The sequence below is a fragment of the Pelodiscus sinensis genome, chromosome 15, assembly GCF_052426305.1.
Source record: "Pelodiscus sinensis isolate ZL-2025 chromosome 15, ASM5242630v1, whole genome shotgun sequence".
NCBI classification, from domain to species: domain Eukaryota; kingdom Metazoa; phylum Chordata; order Testudines; family Trionychidae; genus Pelodiscus; species Pelodiscus sinensis.
In genome coordinates, this window is record NC_143066.1 from 24602002 (window position 1) to 24620590 (window position 18589).

Sequence of the window (18589 nt, forward strand, 5' to 3'; positions counted from 1 at the left end):
CTCCACCCCTAGAAATCACTGAAGGAGACTGTCACCTTTAAGAATGTTTTGTTCTTTGTCATTTCTTTTGTTCACCATCATAAATACTCATTTTATTTTTTAAAATGTGTGCATAGTTGTTTCTTCACATTATTTCCTATTGTTAACAACAACAAAAGGAGATGTAAGAGTATTTTATTCAATTTATATTTAACGTTTTGCCCTTCTGTAATCTATGACACAAGAAATGTGAGGCTTGCATAATTGATGGTGTTAATGCTGATTCTCTATTTTGAAAACCAGAATACAAGTGTAGGGCTCAAACCTATGAGGTGCTGAGCACTTTCAACTCCCACTAACTTCATTCAGTATCTCTTTGGGACTCTCAACACCTTTGAGGGTGAAGTCCATAGACAATGGGGAACAGCCACTCTCCAAAGACCACAAGAAGGCCAGTTTTCTTCCTACAACCCGTGACGTGATTTCTTAGAAACTGTCAGGTATATTTCAGTGGAGCATAGGATGTGTCTCTGTTCTTAGTCAACCTGTATCTGTACATAGCTTACAAATGGAGGCTCCCAGTTGCTCATCAGATCATGTGACATCAACCAGCTCTGTATTGTCATGTGACAAACAAGCATTATTTTCTTACTGATTTTATTTCATGTGTTTTTTGTGTGGCTGGGTTTTATGAGTAGAGAAAGTGTTTGGGAGAGGAGGTGTTGTTTGCTTTTGAAACATACTGCTTTGCCATTGGAATAGGAAGGACCTGTTGTCAGTTGAAAATGTAAATTATTTTATAAAAGTCCCTAGTTTTATACAATATAAAGCATTTGTGAAGGATGTTCACTGCTGATATATGTTTGTATTGTAATTTTTTAGTTTAATTTATTAAAACAATTAAAACAATTTTTAAATATTGCAAATTCAGTCACAGAAGTGGTAAACAGTGATCCAGAAATCAGTATTTCCTACACAGATTCAGATTGATAACCTGCGCCCTTTTTGCCAGCTTCTAGGTGCTGAATGACTCCAGCATGTTGCTGAACCTTCCTTTACTCATTTACATGAGTAGTGATTGAAGGTGCTTGTCATCTTGCAGGATGCACGCAACACTTTGCAGGATTAGCCCTCACGGGCCCTCGACATTGTGTATGTGAAAATAGGGGGACAGGATAAAAGTTAAGAGAAATGCATTAGAGTGGCTTGTGAAACAGCTAATGTATTTTCAACATATGGATTTTCAGTGTTACTGTGACTTGATGGAGACTAAAATAGCTACTTGTCTGGAACTATAATAATCATCATCATCCATTTTTCTTACATAACTCCTTGCTTTTCCTTTTGCATCTTGTGGTGAGCTTAGTTTGAGGCCTTGGTTTTTGAAAAGCTTTATTTTCCTTGATATTATTGTACAAAGCAGCTTGTTCTTTATTTGCACTGATAGGACATGTTGCTTCCAATTAAAATATAATCCTCACTAAGTAAATTTTCTAACATTAACATTGGTTACTAAGTGTGATTGCAGAGAGCTGTTATAAATGATGAAAAGTACACAATTATTGCATTTTGTGCACATTATGCTCAGTTTATATCTGTGTGTATTAGACCAAATTCTCGCTTGGATTTATAGTATTGTAAATCAAATCAAAATCTAGTGCTTTACATTTCTGTACTTTTAACACTGCACTTGAAACTGTAAAATGTGGGAAGGTGTTTTGCACCCAGTACCAATTAGAGCAGTGGGCCCCAGACAGGGGTTTGCTCCCCTAGAAGAACAAGGGTTGTGACAGGGCTTAGACCAGCCCCAATGAGGCAGAGGGAGGGAGCAACTGCAGTGGAACATAGCCCTAGCTGCAGCCTCAGCTTCTGTCACTGCTCCCAGTCACGGCTCTGCTCACAGCCTTGGCTGCAGCTCTGGCCTTGGCTCCCAGCCCCAGTCTTGGCCATGGCTTCGCTCCTGGCTGCAGTTCTTGGGGAGAGGGTATGGGCAGGTTCCCTTATGGGCAAGGGGCAGTGTGGAGGGAAAAGTTTGGGGACCCCTGAATTAGAGAAAGGGGAAGGGAATGAAACGAGAAAATGTGGTTCTTATCCTTTAAAGAGACACATGCGGGGTGGTCCATGCATCCGTTCAGTACCCCACTGACTCCACGTGAGTACAGGGGTCTTCCTGCATATTTTTCTTTACACTGAGGCCCAGATGTACAGAAAACAATGTGATTATAAAGCTTGTAATTGTTGTTTTGATACAAATAACCTTATAGGTTTTTAACTTCTGTAGGAAGCCTGGAGACATGCCATTCAGAAAGCTAAACACATGCCTGATCCCTGGGCAGAATTTCATCTTGAGGACATTGAAACAGAATATGCCACGCGTTATAGGTCTGTAGATGTTTCTACTTCTAATTGTGACATTAAGCAGATTCCATTGGGTTACATGTGTATATTTCAAATAATTGTTCCATTTTTTAGTATATGGTTTGTACAGTTATTTTGCTAAATAAGCGCAATCACTTTACTGCCATGGATATTATCTAGAAACTACTGAGCATTTATAAAGACTGTAGTCACTCAAAATATAGTGTAACATAGTCTCTCCCACTTTAGCAATGTCTAAAAGTTCCAGCATTGCAAGAAGCAGGCAGGAAGTAAATGAGAAGGGTGTTGCTGACTGACCTATAAATATTCTGTAGAACTAATCTGATAAGGAAAGTAACAAAATCATTATGGCATCTGAAGCTATAAACAGTTCTGCTAGTTTGTAATGCTCTGTGCCTATCGTGAAATAGTTTATTTATGTGGGCACGCAGCACTGCTCCATGAGGCTGGAACGTAAACCCTTAAAAGGAACAGAATAGCACAGCAAAATATACGTGCTGAAACCAGTCCCTGAGCTGCATGTGGTGTTTTGGGCACTCGCTTTGCCAGAGCATTGGCACTGGCACAGACATGAAGCATTTTGAAAGTTTTGAAACTTGAGGAACTGATATTTATTTCCTACTTCTGCATTGTTACTAATGAAAGTGCTGTTTGAGGGTTGCTGAAATAGCCAGATAAAAAGAGCAGGATTTGGTTTTCTTTCCCCTGAGAGCTATGCTATTTAGGCTGTTGAGAAAAATAATTGGTAAATAGAAGGGCTGAGCTGGCATGTTTTTGAGGGTGGGGGAGGGAAATCTATCCATGCTGGTCAGGAGAGGCAAGCTAGAAACCATCATGTGTTGCTAATACAATTGTCTTGATTCTTAGTTAATCCATTCCTGTAGTGGGGAAAAGGAATTAGGAGAATAGGGATAAATCCATCTTTGTACTCCTTATATTCCTACGATTGTGCTCAGGCATATCCAGCTCCTGGTGTAAAATTTAGTAGCCTTAAGGCTACTCTGATTCATGCTTTGCTTCTCAAGGCTTCTGTGTATGCTGGGAGGCAGAGAATAACCACAGTGCAATGAACTCGGCTCATGCCTCCAGTCCATCCCTGTACCAGGGCCTGGGAGCAGGGCTGGTGTAGATTTCTTATGCCATTTTTGCTCCAGCCAAGGAGTGTGCGGCAGATATTCTCAGAGTACAGTTTCCACCCTGTTTGCGTTGCCAAAGCAGCCAGGAGGAACTTTAACATTCAGTAAATCAGGCCCATTTGGTTGTGTGGACAGGGCTACAGAGTTTACCTGGGATCTGGAGTAGAAGGATTTTTGCTGGCCAAGTCACAGAGTGACCTCTGAGGAGGCTTTTTGTAGTGCTCATGCCTAAGTCCTGGGTGAGAGGGTATCAAGGCTCAGAGTTCTGTAGGATAGATCGGAGAGAAGAACCTTACATCAACTCCACAGTCAAATAGGATCAGCTGTGAGCATTTTGGTTCCTTGAGCATTTTACTAACTCATCTGATGGAAGTGGGTCTTACCCACGAAAGCTCACAATACTATACATTTTTGTTAGTATCAAAGATGCTACAAAAGGACTACTCATTGGTTTTTAAAGTTGCAGGCTAATACGATTACCCCCCTGAGACTTAATAAGAGGCATGGCTTCTACTTTTGCAGGTACAATGCAGTTACTGGGGAATGGGTCGAAGATGAAGTTCTCATTAAAATGGCTTCACAGGTATGAACATGTTTGTCTCTGTCTTTCCTATTTAATAGTACAGTAGACTTCCGATAATCCGGCACCTTTGGGACCTAGGTGGTGCCGGATTATTGGATATGCCGGAATATTGGGAGGTATTCTGGCGGGGGAGACTGTGACGAGTCTGCTGGGATCCATACTGCGTCCGGGGGGGGGGGGGGGGGGGTGACCGGGGAACGGCGCAGCGAGGGGCGAACTCTCTGCCGTTTTGCAGGAAGGCGGGGGAAGCCCTGTGCTGCCGCCAAGTGTTTCCGGGAGGGGAGAGGAGGCGAGTGGGCTCCCCACCCCTCCAGACTGCAGTAGTTATCGCCGAGCAGAGAGGTGAGGGGTGGCGCTGCGGGACCAACCTAGCAGCACCCCAGCTGCTCTGCTCTGCAGCTTCCCCAAGTCCGCTGCTCGTCAGTTTCAGCAGCTGGGGTGCTGCTGGGTTGGTCCCGCAGCGCCGCCCCTCACCCCCCTGCTCGGCGATAACATAAAGTTTCATTCTGATATTAGTCACGGAGCATGATTGGGTTTCAATTCTATTTTTCCTTTTAGCTGGATAAGGGTAATGAATAGATTCTTATCGAATAAATGGATATACAGTAAAACTCCAATTGTCCGGCATCCGGTGGTCCGGCACTCCCGATAGTCCGGCTGGCTGGAGCACTTCTGGGTTCCAGTTGGTGCCAGACTATCGGGAGTGCCACTGGATGCCGGACAATTGGAGTTTTACTGTAGTAGTAGTGGGGATATTTATTAGTCCCCTCTTAATATAGATTAAGCTAGGGAAAGGTACCTAGTGGAGGTTTAAGAGGCTTTCAGACCTCAGGATCGTTCCCTTTTTTCACGTTATTCCTTTGTTTCCCTTAAGGTTTTGTGTCCGTACTCTTCCTTTCAGTGGAGTAGAGCAATATGAACAGGCAGCTCTTCCCCAGCCCAGCAGCAGCTATGCAAATGCCAACCAGAGAGGAGTGACCGTGAGGCATTCACTTTAGGGATGTAATAGTGTAGCCGATTAACCGATAAGTAAAAGCTTATAGGTTAATGCTATCGACTACATGCATTTCTCTCCCACTCCCTCACCAGTACAGTTTTTTGCAGGCTGGCCAGCAGCCCGGTTCAGTCCTGGCTTTTGATGGGTCTGGTACCTACTGCTGCTGCAGCTCTGCATTTAAAATATATTAGGAGTCGGGCGGACAGGCAGCCTGACTCAGTCCCAACTTGCACTGGTTCCGGGAGCTCAGACTGCCCTTAGCGGCTGCTGCCACCCTGCGCTGCTGCCTCTTTATCAGAGGCAGTAGCACTGGGCGACAGGCACCTGGTCTGCAAGGAGAGATGGTTTTTAAACTGGCTCCCATTGCAGACCAGCTGCTGCCTGGCACCGCGTGCCGCTGCCTCTGACACAGAAGCTGCAGTGTGAAGTGGCAGGGGGCTCCTCAGGACTATAGAATAGTTGAGTAACCGATAAGAATTCATGAGGTTACTCAACTATTCAATTAACTGATATTTAACATCCCTAATACACTTCCCACCAGGAGCTGAGCATGCTGCCCTCAGCACTCCCAGCTCCAGCTGGCCTGGCTGCTTTGGGCAGAATCCAGGACTAATACACAGCCCGCTGCCTAGCATCCTGGCCAGCCTTGTGTTTGAGACTTCCAAATAATTTCTGCTTTTCAGGGGCGAAAAATGGGCCTGGTTTCCTGCTCATGAAGCCAGGACCACCATTATCTCCTGCTTAAAACAAGGAGTCACTTGAGAAGTTTTGGAAGCTGCTTGGTCTGCGTGACTGTAGAAGTGCATGGTATTTAGAGTGGTGTCAGCCTGCAGATCACATTGATCACTCAGAGATAAATTTGGGCTTGAGAATTTTGAAGTCAGCTGTTTTGGGCGGTCACAAATCAGCTAACTCGAGCCTGAACAGATATTTGGAATTGGATCATAAAAAGCAAAAATCTGTCTGTCCTGCAGAGACATTACAGATCCCATGGCACTTTTCCTGAGAAGAGAGTGATTTGCCCCACATGCCATTCCCCAAATTCCTCTTCCCTGCTGCTTTTGGCCAGCTGGTTACCACCCTCCATTTCAGAAAAGGATGCATTTCAAGCGCTGGTGTACATGGGTAATTTGTGAGGTGCCGGGATATCATGCAGGAGGAATGGGGCTGTGGAAATGTCACGTACTGATTAACTTTATAAGATGACTGTCTTTGGATTTTTTCCAGCCCTTTGGCCGTGGAGCAATGCGGGAGTGCTTCAGAACGTAAGTAGCCCCCAGCTTTTTCTTGGTCATGTTTCCTGTTGTGAGCGCAGCGGTTTTGCTGTAATTGTTCTTTTTTACAAGAAGGGTTGGAATGAAGAGAGAGAGTAAAATTCCCTGCTGGGTGAAAGCATAACTAGGTGGAGAACCACATTACAGCCTCTGTGGGTGGGCCAAATTGTGCCTGGTCTTTGCATGGGTGTGCAAGGAAAGGAAGATGCAAAGAGCCTCCTAGCTGTGCTCTCACAGAGTCCAGGCACAACTGTTCTCTCTTTCTCCTTGTATCCCACCAGCGCTCTAGTCACCACATAGGGGACAGATCACAGAAGAGACAGCGCGCTGCGTTCTCCTACTCAACTTGGAAAGCCCCGGGGGGCCACAGTGATACTCACAGTACATGCTCTATTCTGATTGCTGCACACTTGCATGTAGATAGCTTTCCCCCACATGTTTTCCCTCCTTAGAATGCTAAGGAAAGGTGCTTAGTAAACAGTGGAGAGTACAGAAGAGCATGTGATCAGGCTTCTCTTGGGCAAAAAAGAGTGATTCCCTGGGAAGCCTAGCAGCTCTGAAATCCCTGTTGGAACTCCTATACTCTCACTGTTGCCTGCTTACCCCTTCCTTTGAGGATGTGCATCATATCCACTCTGTGTCTTCCCCAGCAACAGCAGTGTGATGGGCTCCCTCCCTGGGCAGCAGTTGCTCGCCAGTATTTTTGCTTTGAACTATTTTGCAAGAAGGAGATCTTCTCATAAACTCTCCTCTACTCTACTCTTGAAAAGAAGAGTTTAAATGGCACTGCTCGGTTCCCAAAAATGCCGTTCTGCAGGTCAATGAGAGGTTCTGTGTACCATTGTTGGCCACTGGTCATAGTTTGAGAACCACCAGGGGCTAACTGGACATGACTTCAGGTGCTACTTCACCACCTTCTCCTCCTCCTCCTCCAGAGTGCTGCTGTTCACCCTCAGTTTGGCTAGAAGCATCTTCCTGATAGCACAGGTTACTGTTTCTGGTCTGTCTTCGTAGCTTTTGCCTTGACCTCTGTTAAATTAAAACACCCAACAGAAAGACCATGCGCTCCCTTCTTTCTTTTTCCCTGTGTCCTGTATGACTAGGCAAGGCACACACTGTGGTTGGTCTGCTGGGGAAAGGTGAAAGAAGAAAGCAAAGGGAATGGAGGGCCCCACATTCAGAAGTTTTGCCTGTGAAGTCTAGAAACTCATTGTTTTTTGTGGGGGGGGGGGGTTCTTGTGTTTTGCTCCCCCCCACCCCAACCTCCCAATCACTTTCATTAGTTAGCATCCAGCAGTTGTCCTGCAATCACTCTTTCTTCACTCTTAAGTGTTCATGTCTTAAGGACTTTTATATTGACAGGGCCTTAGAGGTGCAGTGAAAGGAGGACTCCAAGTTGCAGTATTTGTTCCTAGCCATAAGGTGATTGATGTGTTACATACACAGCAGTTTGCCCTTAGAGGAGCAGCCACTTTTAATTTTCTACAAGCCAAAGAGCTTGGTTTACAACAACTGCTAGGCTGTCTCTAGAATGGCCAGATTTTCCAGAAAATCAGCCACTTTTCCGGAAAAACTTGCCAGCTGTCTACACTGGCCGCTTGAATTTCCGCAAAAGCACTGACTTCCTACTGTAAGAAATCAGTGCTTCTTGCTCCCGTTCGGGCAAAAGTCCCTTTTGCGCAAAACTTTTGCGCAAAAGGGCCAGTGTAGACAGCTGAGATTTGTTTTGTGCAAAAAAGCCCCGATTGCGAAAATGGCGATCAGGGCTTTTTTGTGGAAAAGCGTGTCTAGATTGGCCACGGACGCTTTTCCGCAAAAGCACTTTTTGCGGAAAAGCGTCCGTGCCAATCAAGATGCGCTTTTCCGAAAATGCTTTTAACGGAAAAGTTTTCCATTAAAAGCATTTCCGGAAAATCATGCCAGTCTAGACGTAGCCCTTGAGACAAACACCCCTTATCTCATGCATTGGTTTGAGTCAGGTCAGAAGAGAAGCGAGAGGGTAAGGAGAAAGTACTACATTATAGCAGCTGATCCATGAGGTTGTTCTGTTATGTTGCAGGCTGTCTTTCAGTGTTGCAAAGTGTTCTTAAAAGATCCTGCTTTTTCCCTCATCCCTGATGTGTGTTCAAACTTTGTTGTTTCAACTGTAATATCTGTTCAGACTCATTCAGATACTGATTTAAGTTGCTATTGAGGGAAGAATTTAGCACATTGAATGTTGGTGTTTTGGGAAGTGAGGGAATGGGGAATATTGAATCCAAGTTCTCAGTTTCCCTTTTATCTATAATTCGTTTGCCTTCCAGGAAAAAGCTGTCCAATTTTTTACACACGCAGAATTGGAAAGGTGCATTTAACTATGTTGCTAAGCGATATATCGAGACTGTAGACAGGGATGTCTACTTTGAGGATGTACGACTTCAAATGGAAGCAAAACTTTGGGGAGAGGAGTATAATCGGCACAAGCCACCAAAACAGGTACCACAAAGCACCAAGAGACCCAATGAGCAAACAATTCAGATTTTCTGTTTTGAGGGGTGACTTTTCAAAGCAATTCAGGTGGATTTATCTGTGCAAATCCCATTAAGGTCAATGCCAGTTAATTACTCAGATAAAGCGGTATGGCTCATAATGGTTTTACTGTAGTTGCATTTCAACAAAGATAATGCTAAACATCTCATGCATGCGTCTAAGGCCATTGTATGCAAATATCTAACCTACTGTCAGAGAATAGGAAAAAGCAAAGTTAAGTCATTTTAGTCAAGATTTCTAGACACCTTTTCTAGGGATATGCCTGTTCTCATAACAATCAGGGATGCTACAAAATACATTTGTGTTTGCCTAGCAAATATTTAATAGATGGTATTTCAAAGGAGGCAAGACCTCCCTCACACAGAGGTCTGAGGAATGGAAAAAGAGTCTACCAACAGTGGAAACTAAAGCTTTAGAACCACATGTATGGCTCTGGATTTACTTTTTCATGAGTAAACCAGCCATATCAGAGGGTTCAATAGGCCTTTATTGCTAAAGCAACATCCCCCTCCCCCCACTCACTTTCCAGTGACCTTCATTTCGAGCGGAAATGTACTGGCCATCAGGAGTTTCTTTACCTCTGAAAACAAATCAGCTGGACCGAGTCACTTAAAGTGACCTGTGTTGGTTTCTCCTGTGGAGGCAGGGGTTTCTGAAATCACCCTAAATTTGTAAAAGACCAAGTGGGTCTTCGCTCCATTGCTGTAGTGCTATTTGATGGGTGTAAATTAGCAAATTGTATGCCATGTCCCTCTCTGTGTGAATGCAGGTCTACAGATTGTTATAACATACTTCAGAAGTGCCCAGTAAAAAAATCATATGACTGCTAAAAGTTTTTTCCAAAGGATTTGTCTTTGTGCTTTCAAGCAAAAAGAACTGAAATTGTTTTTCAAGGGACTGCTGCTGCTTTATGTAATTCTGCCAGTAATCCCGAGAGCACATGACTCTCCACTCTCATTGTTAAATAAACAAGTTTTTGCAAATGTTCACTGACAAAGTTTACTTAGCTGCAGAATTCACATGTTTTATTCTTAATTAGAACGGAATCCTCATTTGTCAGTTTCTTGCTTCCTTTCCCAGGTTGATATAGTGCAGACCAGTATTATTGAAATGAAGAACAGACCTGGAAAGCCCTTGTTTCATTTGGAACATTACATCGAGGGGAAGTACATCAAATACAACTCAAACTCTGGATTCGTACGAGATGACAACATTCGCCTTACCCCACAAGTGAGCCTTTAGTGCTGCTTAGAGTACTCCCTGCTTGTTGCAGGGATTTGCTTGGCTTGACTGAAAGATCCACTTGTTTTTGCCGGGAAAAGACATTTTCAGATCTTCCAGAATGGCACAGAATTAATGTATCCAGTTACAGCTTGGGCTCTTTTCATTTAGGGCCAGATCCTGCAAGATCCTGAGTACTTCCTGAGGATTACCTAGACCACTCAGCTTACACAGTCTTCAGTGGGAGTTCAGGGTGCTCAGCACCTCAGTGAAAGCATTTAATACCTTGGAATATTAGGCCTTATTGTAATTAGTATCCAATCTTAGCAGGGGCAGATTTTGCAAACTCAGGTTTTTTTAAAAAATAAGGGTTCAAGCTTTTAGATCCTAAATGGTATTCTATTAAATCAGTATAATATATAACATAAAGGGCCAATTGATGTAAATCAGCATAGCCAATTAACACCTGCTAATTCCTGTCTCTGAGAGAGTGAACCAGGAGTAGTTTCTGTAGCAATAAAGCAGCTAATACAAATAAACCAGCAACCCATGTGATTCAGTTAAATCTCATGGTTCTAATAAAAGGATTCAAACAAATATTAGAAGGTGCCACACAGGCAGAATTGTAAACATTTTTCATATTCACCTCCTTTTTTTAATGTGGATGGAGAGTTTGTATCGTGGCTGGTTTTTTGTTTATTGTGGAATCTGCACTATCCTTTCAGAGGCTGGGAACAAATGTTTTCATAAAATTTGCTGCACTAAAATATTTATCTAAAACAAGCCCCTGCAGGGCCCTCTTGAAGGCCTTCCCAGGAGATGCCAAATGTCCCAGCTGTCTGCAAAAGAGCAGGATTATTTTTGTGCTTGGCATACTTTAAATGCAATATTTAAAGAGCCCACTAATATAGGCCATGCCCCTGAACCCCATAGCCCTGACATCTGGAGATGCAGGGTTCTTAGTGTCAAGCTTCTGTGACCCCTCACCCTGCTGCTGCTTTCCTTAGTGCCATCCTTTGCAACAGCTGTTTCTGAATTCCACCTTTAAAAGAGGAGGGCTCCATGGGAGGAGGGAATGAGGCATATACCCCCTCAGCTTGTCTGTTTGACCTTCCCATTCTTGCCCTATAGCCCATCCACTCCCCACTATGTGGGATCCAGTATGGAGGACCCCCCTTTCCATATTGGAGATTTTCATATAAAGGTCTTCTCCCCATGTGGATTCTGGGGAACAAATCTTCCCCCACCCCACCCCCATATTTAATTTAAGGCTTATGCCTTTGTTTTTAGTTAGTATTTTTCACTGAGGATAATGCACCTTCATGTACAATCTGCAGAGTAATATTCAACAATATTGTCAGCAATAGACTTTGTTTCTTTCCTGCCTTTGAGTTACAATTACAGGCCACATGCCAAATCCTACTGGCTTTCCTACACGAGCTTTCCTGTTGACGTCTTGTGAGTAAGGCAACCAAGATTTGCCACCAAGTGTGGTCTTAGATTGATTCTGTCTCAGAGGGCTGTGCCCTGCTCTTGCAAGGGTTAGACTCTGATGTAGTAGGACTTTTCCATCTCTAGCTATTATCCTTCTATTTACACTGGGCCTAAAATACCAGTGGGTTATTCCAAATTTACATTGGTTTATCAGTGGTAAATCAGGCCCAGGATGTTATAATGAACTGTTCTTCAGGAGTCAGTGAAAAAATTGAGAGAAATATTCATGCATCTTATTGTTTTGAATAAAATGAGACTTAAGTTTGCCCATTTATATTGTTTTGAGTTCCTTCACCACCACTTAATTATTTACAATTCCCCACAGGCCTTTAGCCACTTCACATTTGAGCGCTCAGGACACCAGCTCATAATTGTTGATATCCAGGGAGTTGGAGATCTTTATACCGACCCTCAGATCCACACGGAGAGTGGCACAGACTTTGGAGACGGCAACCTAGGTAAAATAGACAATGTTAGTTAATGTTTTGCTGAACATTTTTTTTCCATCTAAGCTGTCTGCTGAGCAGCACTAACATGGCAATGAGAAGAGCGGGCAACTTCCTGATGATCAGTTGGGAAACTTTCACCTTAAGTGTGCTAATTTGTGCTGTGTATGAGAAAGTACCCCAATCCCATGTTATGCTCTGCAAAATTATGAATTTAAAATAGAAAAGTTGGTCTTGACTCAGGGTGCCTGTTTTAAAAAGAAAAACATTTTCCATGTCCTCCCAGCTTAAACCAGTTAAGTTTGAGATTAACAAACTTCCTGCAGAGTGTGAGTAGTGAATCCCAGCCATTTAAATTCCGTGCCAAATCACTACAATGTATGCAGCAGAATGGATGGAGGAAGAACCTTGTTGATGGTTTAAGCTCCAGTTGCTCTCACATTCAGATCTGCCTAGAGATTGTGCCAGTCTTTTGTCTAGGATTGAATTTTGTCCTGTGTTTTTTTTTTTTAATTGATTACTGCAATATATCTTACAAGTATTAGAACCAGAGCTTTTAATACTTTAACATTTTGTAAATGATGTTTTAGCGGGATGATAGAGAAAAGTTATCATAGATTTTAAAACAGAAAGGGTGTGTGTGTGTGCATGCATGCATCCGTCCCTCCCTTCCTCCCTGTGTCCCTAAGAAAGAGAGAGAAATAATTTGGAGGAAGGCATTCAGGGCTTCTAGAATCTATTCTCACACTGATTAAATCTTTCTTCTCTAAATTCTTTTATATCTCCAGGCGTACGGGGTATGGCTTTGTTCTTTCATTCTCATGCCTGTAACAAGATTTGCAAAAGTATGGGACTTACACCTTTTGATCTTTCACCTAAAGAGAAGCATGTCTTGGATCACTGTAACAAACAGCTTGTAAGTTTCTTTGTGCAAAATATAAAATACAGTAGTCTGATGCTGACCTATTCGCTATTGGTTCCTAAATTGCTGCTATAGATCTGAGCATGAAACTCTGTAGCGCATTCATACAATAGATCTTAAAGCACCCAAATCATGAGTAGGTTCTGAAGATCATGGTGACAACAGATAATTATGGGAACAAAGACTCACATTGCTCATTCTGTAACTGAACAAAACTCTAGTTGTTTTCTACGGGAGTTTTACTTGATTAAAGAATGCAGAATTTGGACTATAATTTTGGGATGAAGTTCTGGCCCTGTTGAACTCAATAGCAGAACTCTCATTGACTTCAGTGGGGCTAGGATTTCATTTGTGTGTCTTTTCCTTTATATGTATCTGTATGCATGACACGTATACATGTATTTATATGCATGAGCCCATTACTAAACATTTGTGTGTGTTCATATACATACCGTATTCAGAATAAAGTGAAGGGAAACATGAGTGATAGGTTTTCCTGTTCCTTTACCAAGGAATCTGCTCAGACAATTCTGCGTGGCACAGAGGAAAAATGTGGCAGTAGCCGGGTGAGAACAATGTCTGGTAGTCGGCCTCCTCTGCTTTTCCGCCTGTCTGAAAATTCTGGAGATGAAAGCATGAGTGACGTGGCATTTGACTCCTTACCCTCTTCTCCCTGCTCAGCAACACCACATAAAATGGACACACTTCGTGAGTGAGCCACCTGCCTTCTATGTATTCAACTTTGTGAATGTTAGTTTTGGGCTTCTAGGCATTTTATTTTGAGTGTCTGGTTTTATTTATTCCAGAAGTTCCTCTTCCACCATTGCTATGTCTAAACATATTTCTGCCTAGTAATAATTAGGGCTGTCAGTTGGCGTGTGTTGACACCTGCGATTAATGCCGTCCAAGAATAACATGTTAATTTTTTTAACACTTTGATCACAGGCGTTAATGCTGCACTGCCCCTTTGAAGTGACACTGTGGTGCTTCAAAGGGGCAGCGCAACACAGAGGCTGGGATCAGCTGGGGAGTCCCCAGCTGACCCTGGGCTCCACTGCTCCTTTGAAATGCAAAGAGGCGACATTTCAAAGGAGCAACCGTCTCTCAGTTGAGCCAGGGATCAGCTGTGCTGCCGCTGCCCCTTTAAAATGCCCCCTTCATGTGTGTTTCAAAGGGGTAGCCCTAGAGCCCAAGGACAGCTGGGGACTCCCCAGATGATCCTGGGCTCTGCATAGCAGCAGAACCCAGGGTCAGCTGGGGAGCCACCAGCCAACCCCAGGTTCTGTTGGTGCAGGGAGCCCAGGATAAGCTGGTAGCCCCTAGCTGACCCCGGCTTCCACTGCCGCGCAAAGCCCAGAATCACCTGAGCAGTCCCCAGCTGACCCTGGGTTCCGCTGCCGTGCAAGAGCCCACAATCAGCTGGGCAATGCTCAGCTGACCCCAGGCTCCAGGGCAGCTGCCCCTTTGAAACACTAGAGGCAGAGTTTTAAAGGGACAGCTGTTGAGCCCGGGGTTATCTGGGGACTCCCCAGCTGATCCTGGGCTCCCAGTGGCAGTGGAACCCAGGGTCAGCTAGGAAAATGCTGCGCAGAGCCCAGGATCAGCTGACCCCGGGCTCCATGGCAGCTGCCCCGTTGAAATGCCACTTTGGGGTTTCAAAGCGGCATTGCCATACAGCTGTGTGGTGCTGTCACTTTGAAGTACCCCTTCCCCCTCCTCTTTGCTGTCTCTATATAATAGAGGCAGCAAAGGTGGGGGGGGAGGAGGAACGACTAGTCTTTAACTTCCCTACTGATCCCTGGCTCCCTGTTGTGCTGCCCCTTTGATGCGCCACCACAGTGTTTCAAAGGGGCAGCGCTGCATGGAGCCCGGGGACAGCTGGGGACTCATTGTGGCATTTCAGTTTCAAAGGGGAGGCACACGCGATTAATCGCGTGATTAATTGCAGTTAAAGTTTTTAATCACTTGACAGAGCTAGTAATAGAACCAAAAACATGTCTGTATTTCAACTTGTGTCTTCAGTTCTTTGAGGATTTTTTCTTGAAAACCCTGTAATAGAAATAAGATGATTACCCAGAGCTTCTTCCTGGCACATCATCATCTATTTCCAGAATAATAAACACAAATTTATTCTTCTTAGAATGGCCTGTGTTTAACGAAGTGGATAACTTAGTTCACAAGGACCATGATCAGCTTGATAACCAAAGGGTAAGTGTTTCTCTGAAAAAGGATGAGTTTGCATTTGCTTCTGTAAATGTCTCTAAAGGATTGCCTGTGGCCATCATTCAGTAAAAACAATAAAATCTGTGTGCCTGACCTCAGTTCTGTGGAAGGCCATATAAGTTATATGCACCAACTGTCCCTAATAAAGGGACAACATTTTATATATCAATCAAATATATCACCATTTATTTTATCTGTTCCTCTAGAAGTTAATTTATGCCCAACACTTTATAACGCAAAGTAAAGATGTCTATTTCCTTGCCCTAGTGTAATCTTTCTGGGGCCTCTGTGGCATGGATTTCATCTCTCTGAATGCCAGTTAGAAAAACTCACTTGACGCTTTTTAGGGTATTTTGTTAGGAGGGATGTAAAATCCTGATTTAATCGGTTAACTGTTAAGTTAACCTAATATTTAACCAGTGGAGCAGGTCTCCGCTTCCAGGCACTGGTTAACCGGTATCCAGTCAGTCTCACCCGGGCAGGGTGATGCTTACCAGGTAACCAGTTAACCGGTTACCTATTCACATTCCTAGTTCTTAGTCCAGGCAGGGCCTTAGCAACTGACGTTGCTACTCCTACTTAATTGGATATATAGCATCCAAGAGAGGACACACAAACCATGTCAACCTCCCTCAGGCCTCTTGGCCCTCACTGAAGTTAGTGGAAGTTTGAGTGTCTACAGGATGAAATCCTTACAAGAAAATATACTGATAACTGATGCTGTGCGACCATTTTGGTCTTCTGTAGGACTCTGAAAATGGTGGTGACAGTGGGTGCCCCAGTGAAAAGAGAAGTGACCTGGAAGATATGGATCATCGAGATAGGGTAAGTTAGATCTGTATTTTGTATTTAACAAGGCCCTATGGCCTCATGGGGCAGTTCAGTGAAAGAGTTTAAATTTTCTCTTTGTTCTGTTGATCTGACTTGTGCAATGGACAGCAATTAGGGAGGCGTTCCCATAAGTTTTAAACAAGATTGTTCAATTCCAGTATGTTAATTGCAGTTGCTTATAGGGAATTAGTATTTCCAATATTACCTTAAAAATACTCTGTTTGATTGCATGTTGTTTCTTGAGGTGCTCTGCATTGCGGTTTACAATTGTGAAAGGTTTTCTGTTAAAATAGAGATCTGTGAGTATGGCTGACTTTCAAAGACCGCTATTGTCTCACCCCCTGCTTTCCAGGTCTGCTGCATGTTATATGACCTGAAGCAGTGCACAGGTTTAAATTTCAGTCAACTATTATCACACTTGTACAGAATGTCTATAGGGCAGTTAGTAACTCTTACAAATCATACGATTTTAAAGAAATATTTCCTATTTTAAATAGCTTTTTTGATTGGTGCAGAGCAAATACGACTGTGCTTAACGTTTTGTCAGATAGTTTGCAACAAAAATGTCTTCTTTGAGGAGACAAAAGATGACATTTTTGTCTGTCAAATGGAATAATTCCTTTTTATAGGATTAAAGTTTTGGCACTGTACATTTTATCAATTCAGTAAGAAGAAAAAATATATAAGCTCTTTTCATCATAGTCAGTGTTCGTTTTGCTGGTAAAAAATTGTTCCTTAGCAATGGATGGAACACACAAGACCTAAATTAAATTATATAAATCTTTACGTTAACATAGGGCCATTCAAACTGCAACCGAAGACGTGAATCTGATGAAGACAGTTTGGGAAGTTCTGCAAGGGTAAATAGAGCAGAAATATCTGCAGACAATAGTTTACCATTTTGGCCTATTTTATATCCATCGTCTAACTTCACACCACATCAGAAATTAATTTTCTTTCCTTGTAATTGCTGAATAAAGTTTTATATCCATTTTGCCTATGTTATTCCCCTTTCCTTAATGTTTCAATGAGAGAAAAACACTGTTACAAATAAATCCTCTGTGACCACTCAAACAGTCCCTTGAGTAAACTAATGATTCTGCATGAATTGCTCCCTTACGTAATTGTTATGTTTTTGTTTTCTTTGTTACAAGACTTGATTCCCTTTTCATGCTATATTTGTTGCACAAACATGGTTGGACGGTGTTTTTTGGAAAGCCCACAATTCTTGAAGTATGTTGAAATAGCTGTTAGTGCTATTCAATTTACTCTGTTTTTAAAAATGAAGTATCATCTTTCATGTTTTTACAAAATGCAACTTTTATAACAATCTATCAAAGACATTCAGTGGTTTACAGAAATAAAACAAAGATGTTATGCTGTATAGAAAAAGGAAAAGATTTTTGACAGCAATCAGGTATCTACAAAGATGCTAATTAGAATTTCAGGGTTTTTGCAATGTGGTCAGCTTGCATTGAAGGAAATTGAAACAATTTTAATGGGCTGAAATTCTACATTAAACATATTTTGTAATATTTTCTCTAATAGAGATTTTTTTTTTGGTTTTGTATTGTGCCAATGATTCCCATCCACCCATGGTTGTGAAAAATTTCAGTTTATTAAGAAGCATTACAGCACCTTACTTATAGTTAGAATTGGACCTATCTAGCAAACACCAGAGCACAGTAGCCCAGAATCCATAGCATGTTTTTGAGATGCTTTTCATTTTCTCCTGATACTGCTAAGCATGAGCAATATCTAAAATACTTTTATTCAAATCCCTAATCCAGCCCAGCATGGGCACATATGCTTAACTATAAGCATGAATAGCTGACCCCATTGACTGCAGCAGGACTGTTCACTTGCTTGAAGTTCACTTGCTTGTAGGCCCTGATCTAGCAAAACCTAACTGTGGTGCTTTGTTTTAGCTGCTGTGAATTTTTTAGGACTGCAAAATGCAAAAGTAATTTTGTTTACTGCCTTAAGTGCACCTAGAGATGGACAGCTGCTCTGAGATTTTGGTGAGAGAAGTGAATATATTTTTGTGTAACTACTAACGTGGCTTTTTAAAGCAGTCCTCTAAAAGATTTGCTAGTCAAACAGTAGCTCAAACAGACTCTTCAGTTTTTGACGGATAACATAGTTAAATGATTTGATGCCTTTTTATTTCAAGTGCAAGTTATAATATAAGTGTGTGGGTTTTTTAGGTCAGTGTGGAGAAATGGAATCTCTACAACTCTTCCAGAGTCCACATCCATAGACCGTCCTGTGTTGCAGTGGAAGTTCAGAGACTCAATGCACTGGAACTTGAAAAGAAAATTGGGAAATCCATCCTTGGGAAGGTGTTGATGGCTCTGTTCTTTTTAACTTAAGAAGTATATTTTATTATTGTCTATAGAGTAACCGCGGCCCCCTCGATGACCTGGGCATGGTACAGACAGGCAAAGAGCAATGTTGTTAGGGTGAGTCCATAACCCATTGAGTGATGAGTGCAGTCTACGAACAGCTCAGATCCTCAAGATCATTTCCATGTCCCTCAAGGGAAGTTTATTGCTGAAAAGAAGATTTTAAATAG

General features: G+C 42.6%; 1 protein-coding gene across 9 annotated transcripts in view; it reads left to right on the forward strand.

Moving 5' to 3' along the window:
* EEF2K (eukaryotic elongation factor 2 kinase) overlaps positions 1 to 18589 on the forward strand; it is a 53508-nt gene that overhangs the window by 24335 nt on the left and 10584 nt on the right. For 8 of the 9 annotated variants that reach the window (XM_014580712.4, XM_006112789.5, XM_006112787.5 and 5 more), the window contains 12 exons: positions 2261 to 2361; positions 4017 to 4077; positions 6302 to 6339; positions 8652 to 8823; positions 9958 to 10107; positions 11918 to 12050; positions 12827 to 12954; positions 13473 to 13668; positions 15101 to 15168; positions 15931 to 16008; positions 16812 to 16874; positions 18222 to 18356. In XM_014580712.4, the coding sequence (XP_014436198.3) occupies positions 2261 to 2361; positions 4017 to 4077; positions 6302 to 6339; positions 8652 to 8823; positions 9958 to 10107; positions 11918 to 12050; positions 12827 to 12954; positions 13473 to 13668; positions 15101 to 15168; positions 15931 to 16008; positions 16812 to 16874; positions 18222 to 18356 (1323 nt within the window). The remainder of the gene's footprint in view (positions 1 to 2260; positions 2362 to 4016; positions 4078 to 6301; positions 6340 to 8651; positions 8824 to 9957; positions 10108 to 11917; positions 12051 to 12826; positions 12955 to 13472; positions 13669 to 15100; positions 15169 to 15930; positions 16009 to 16811; positions 16875 to 18221; positions 18357 to 18589) is intronic. The other variant, XM_075899467.2, reaches the window with a different exon arrangement.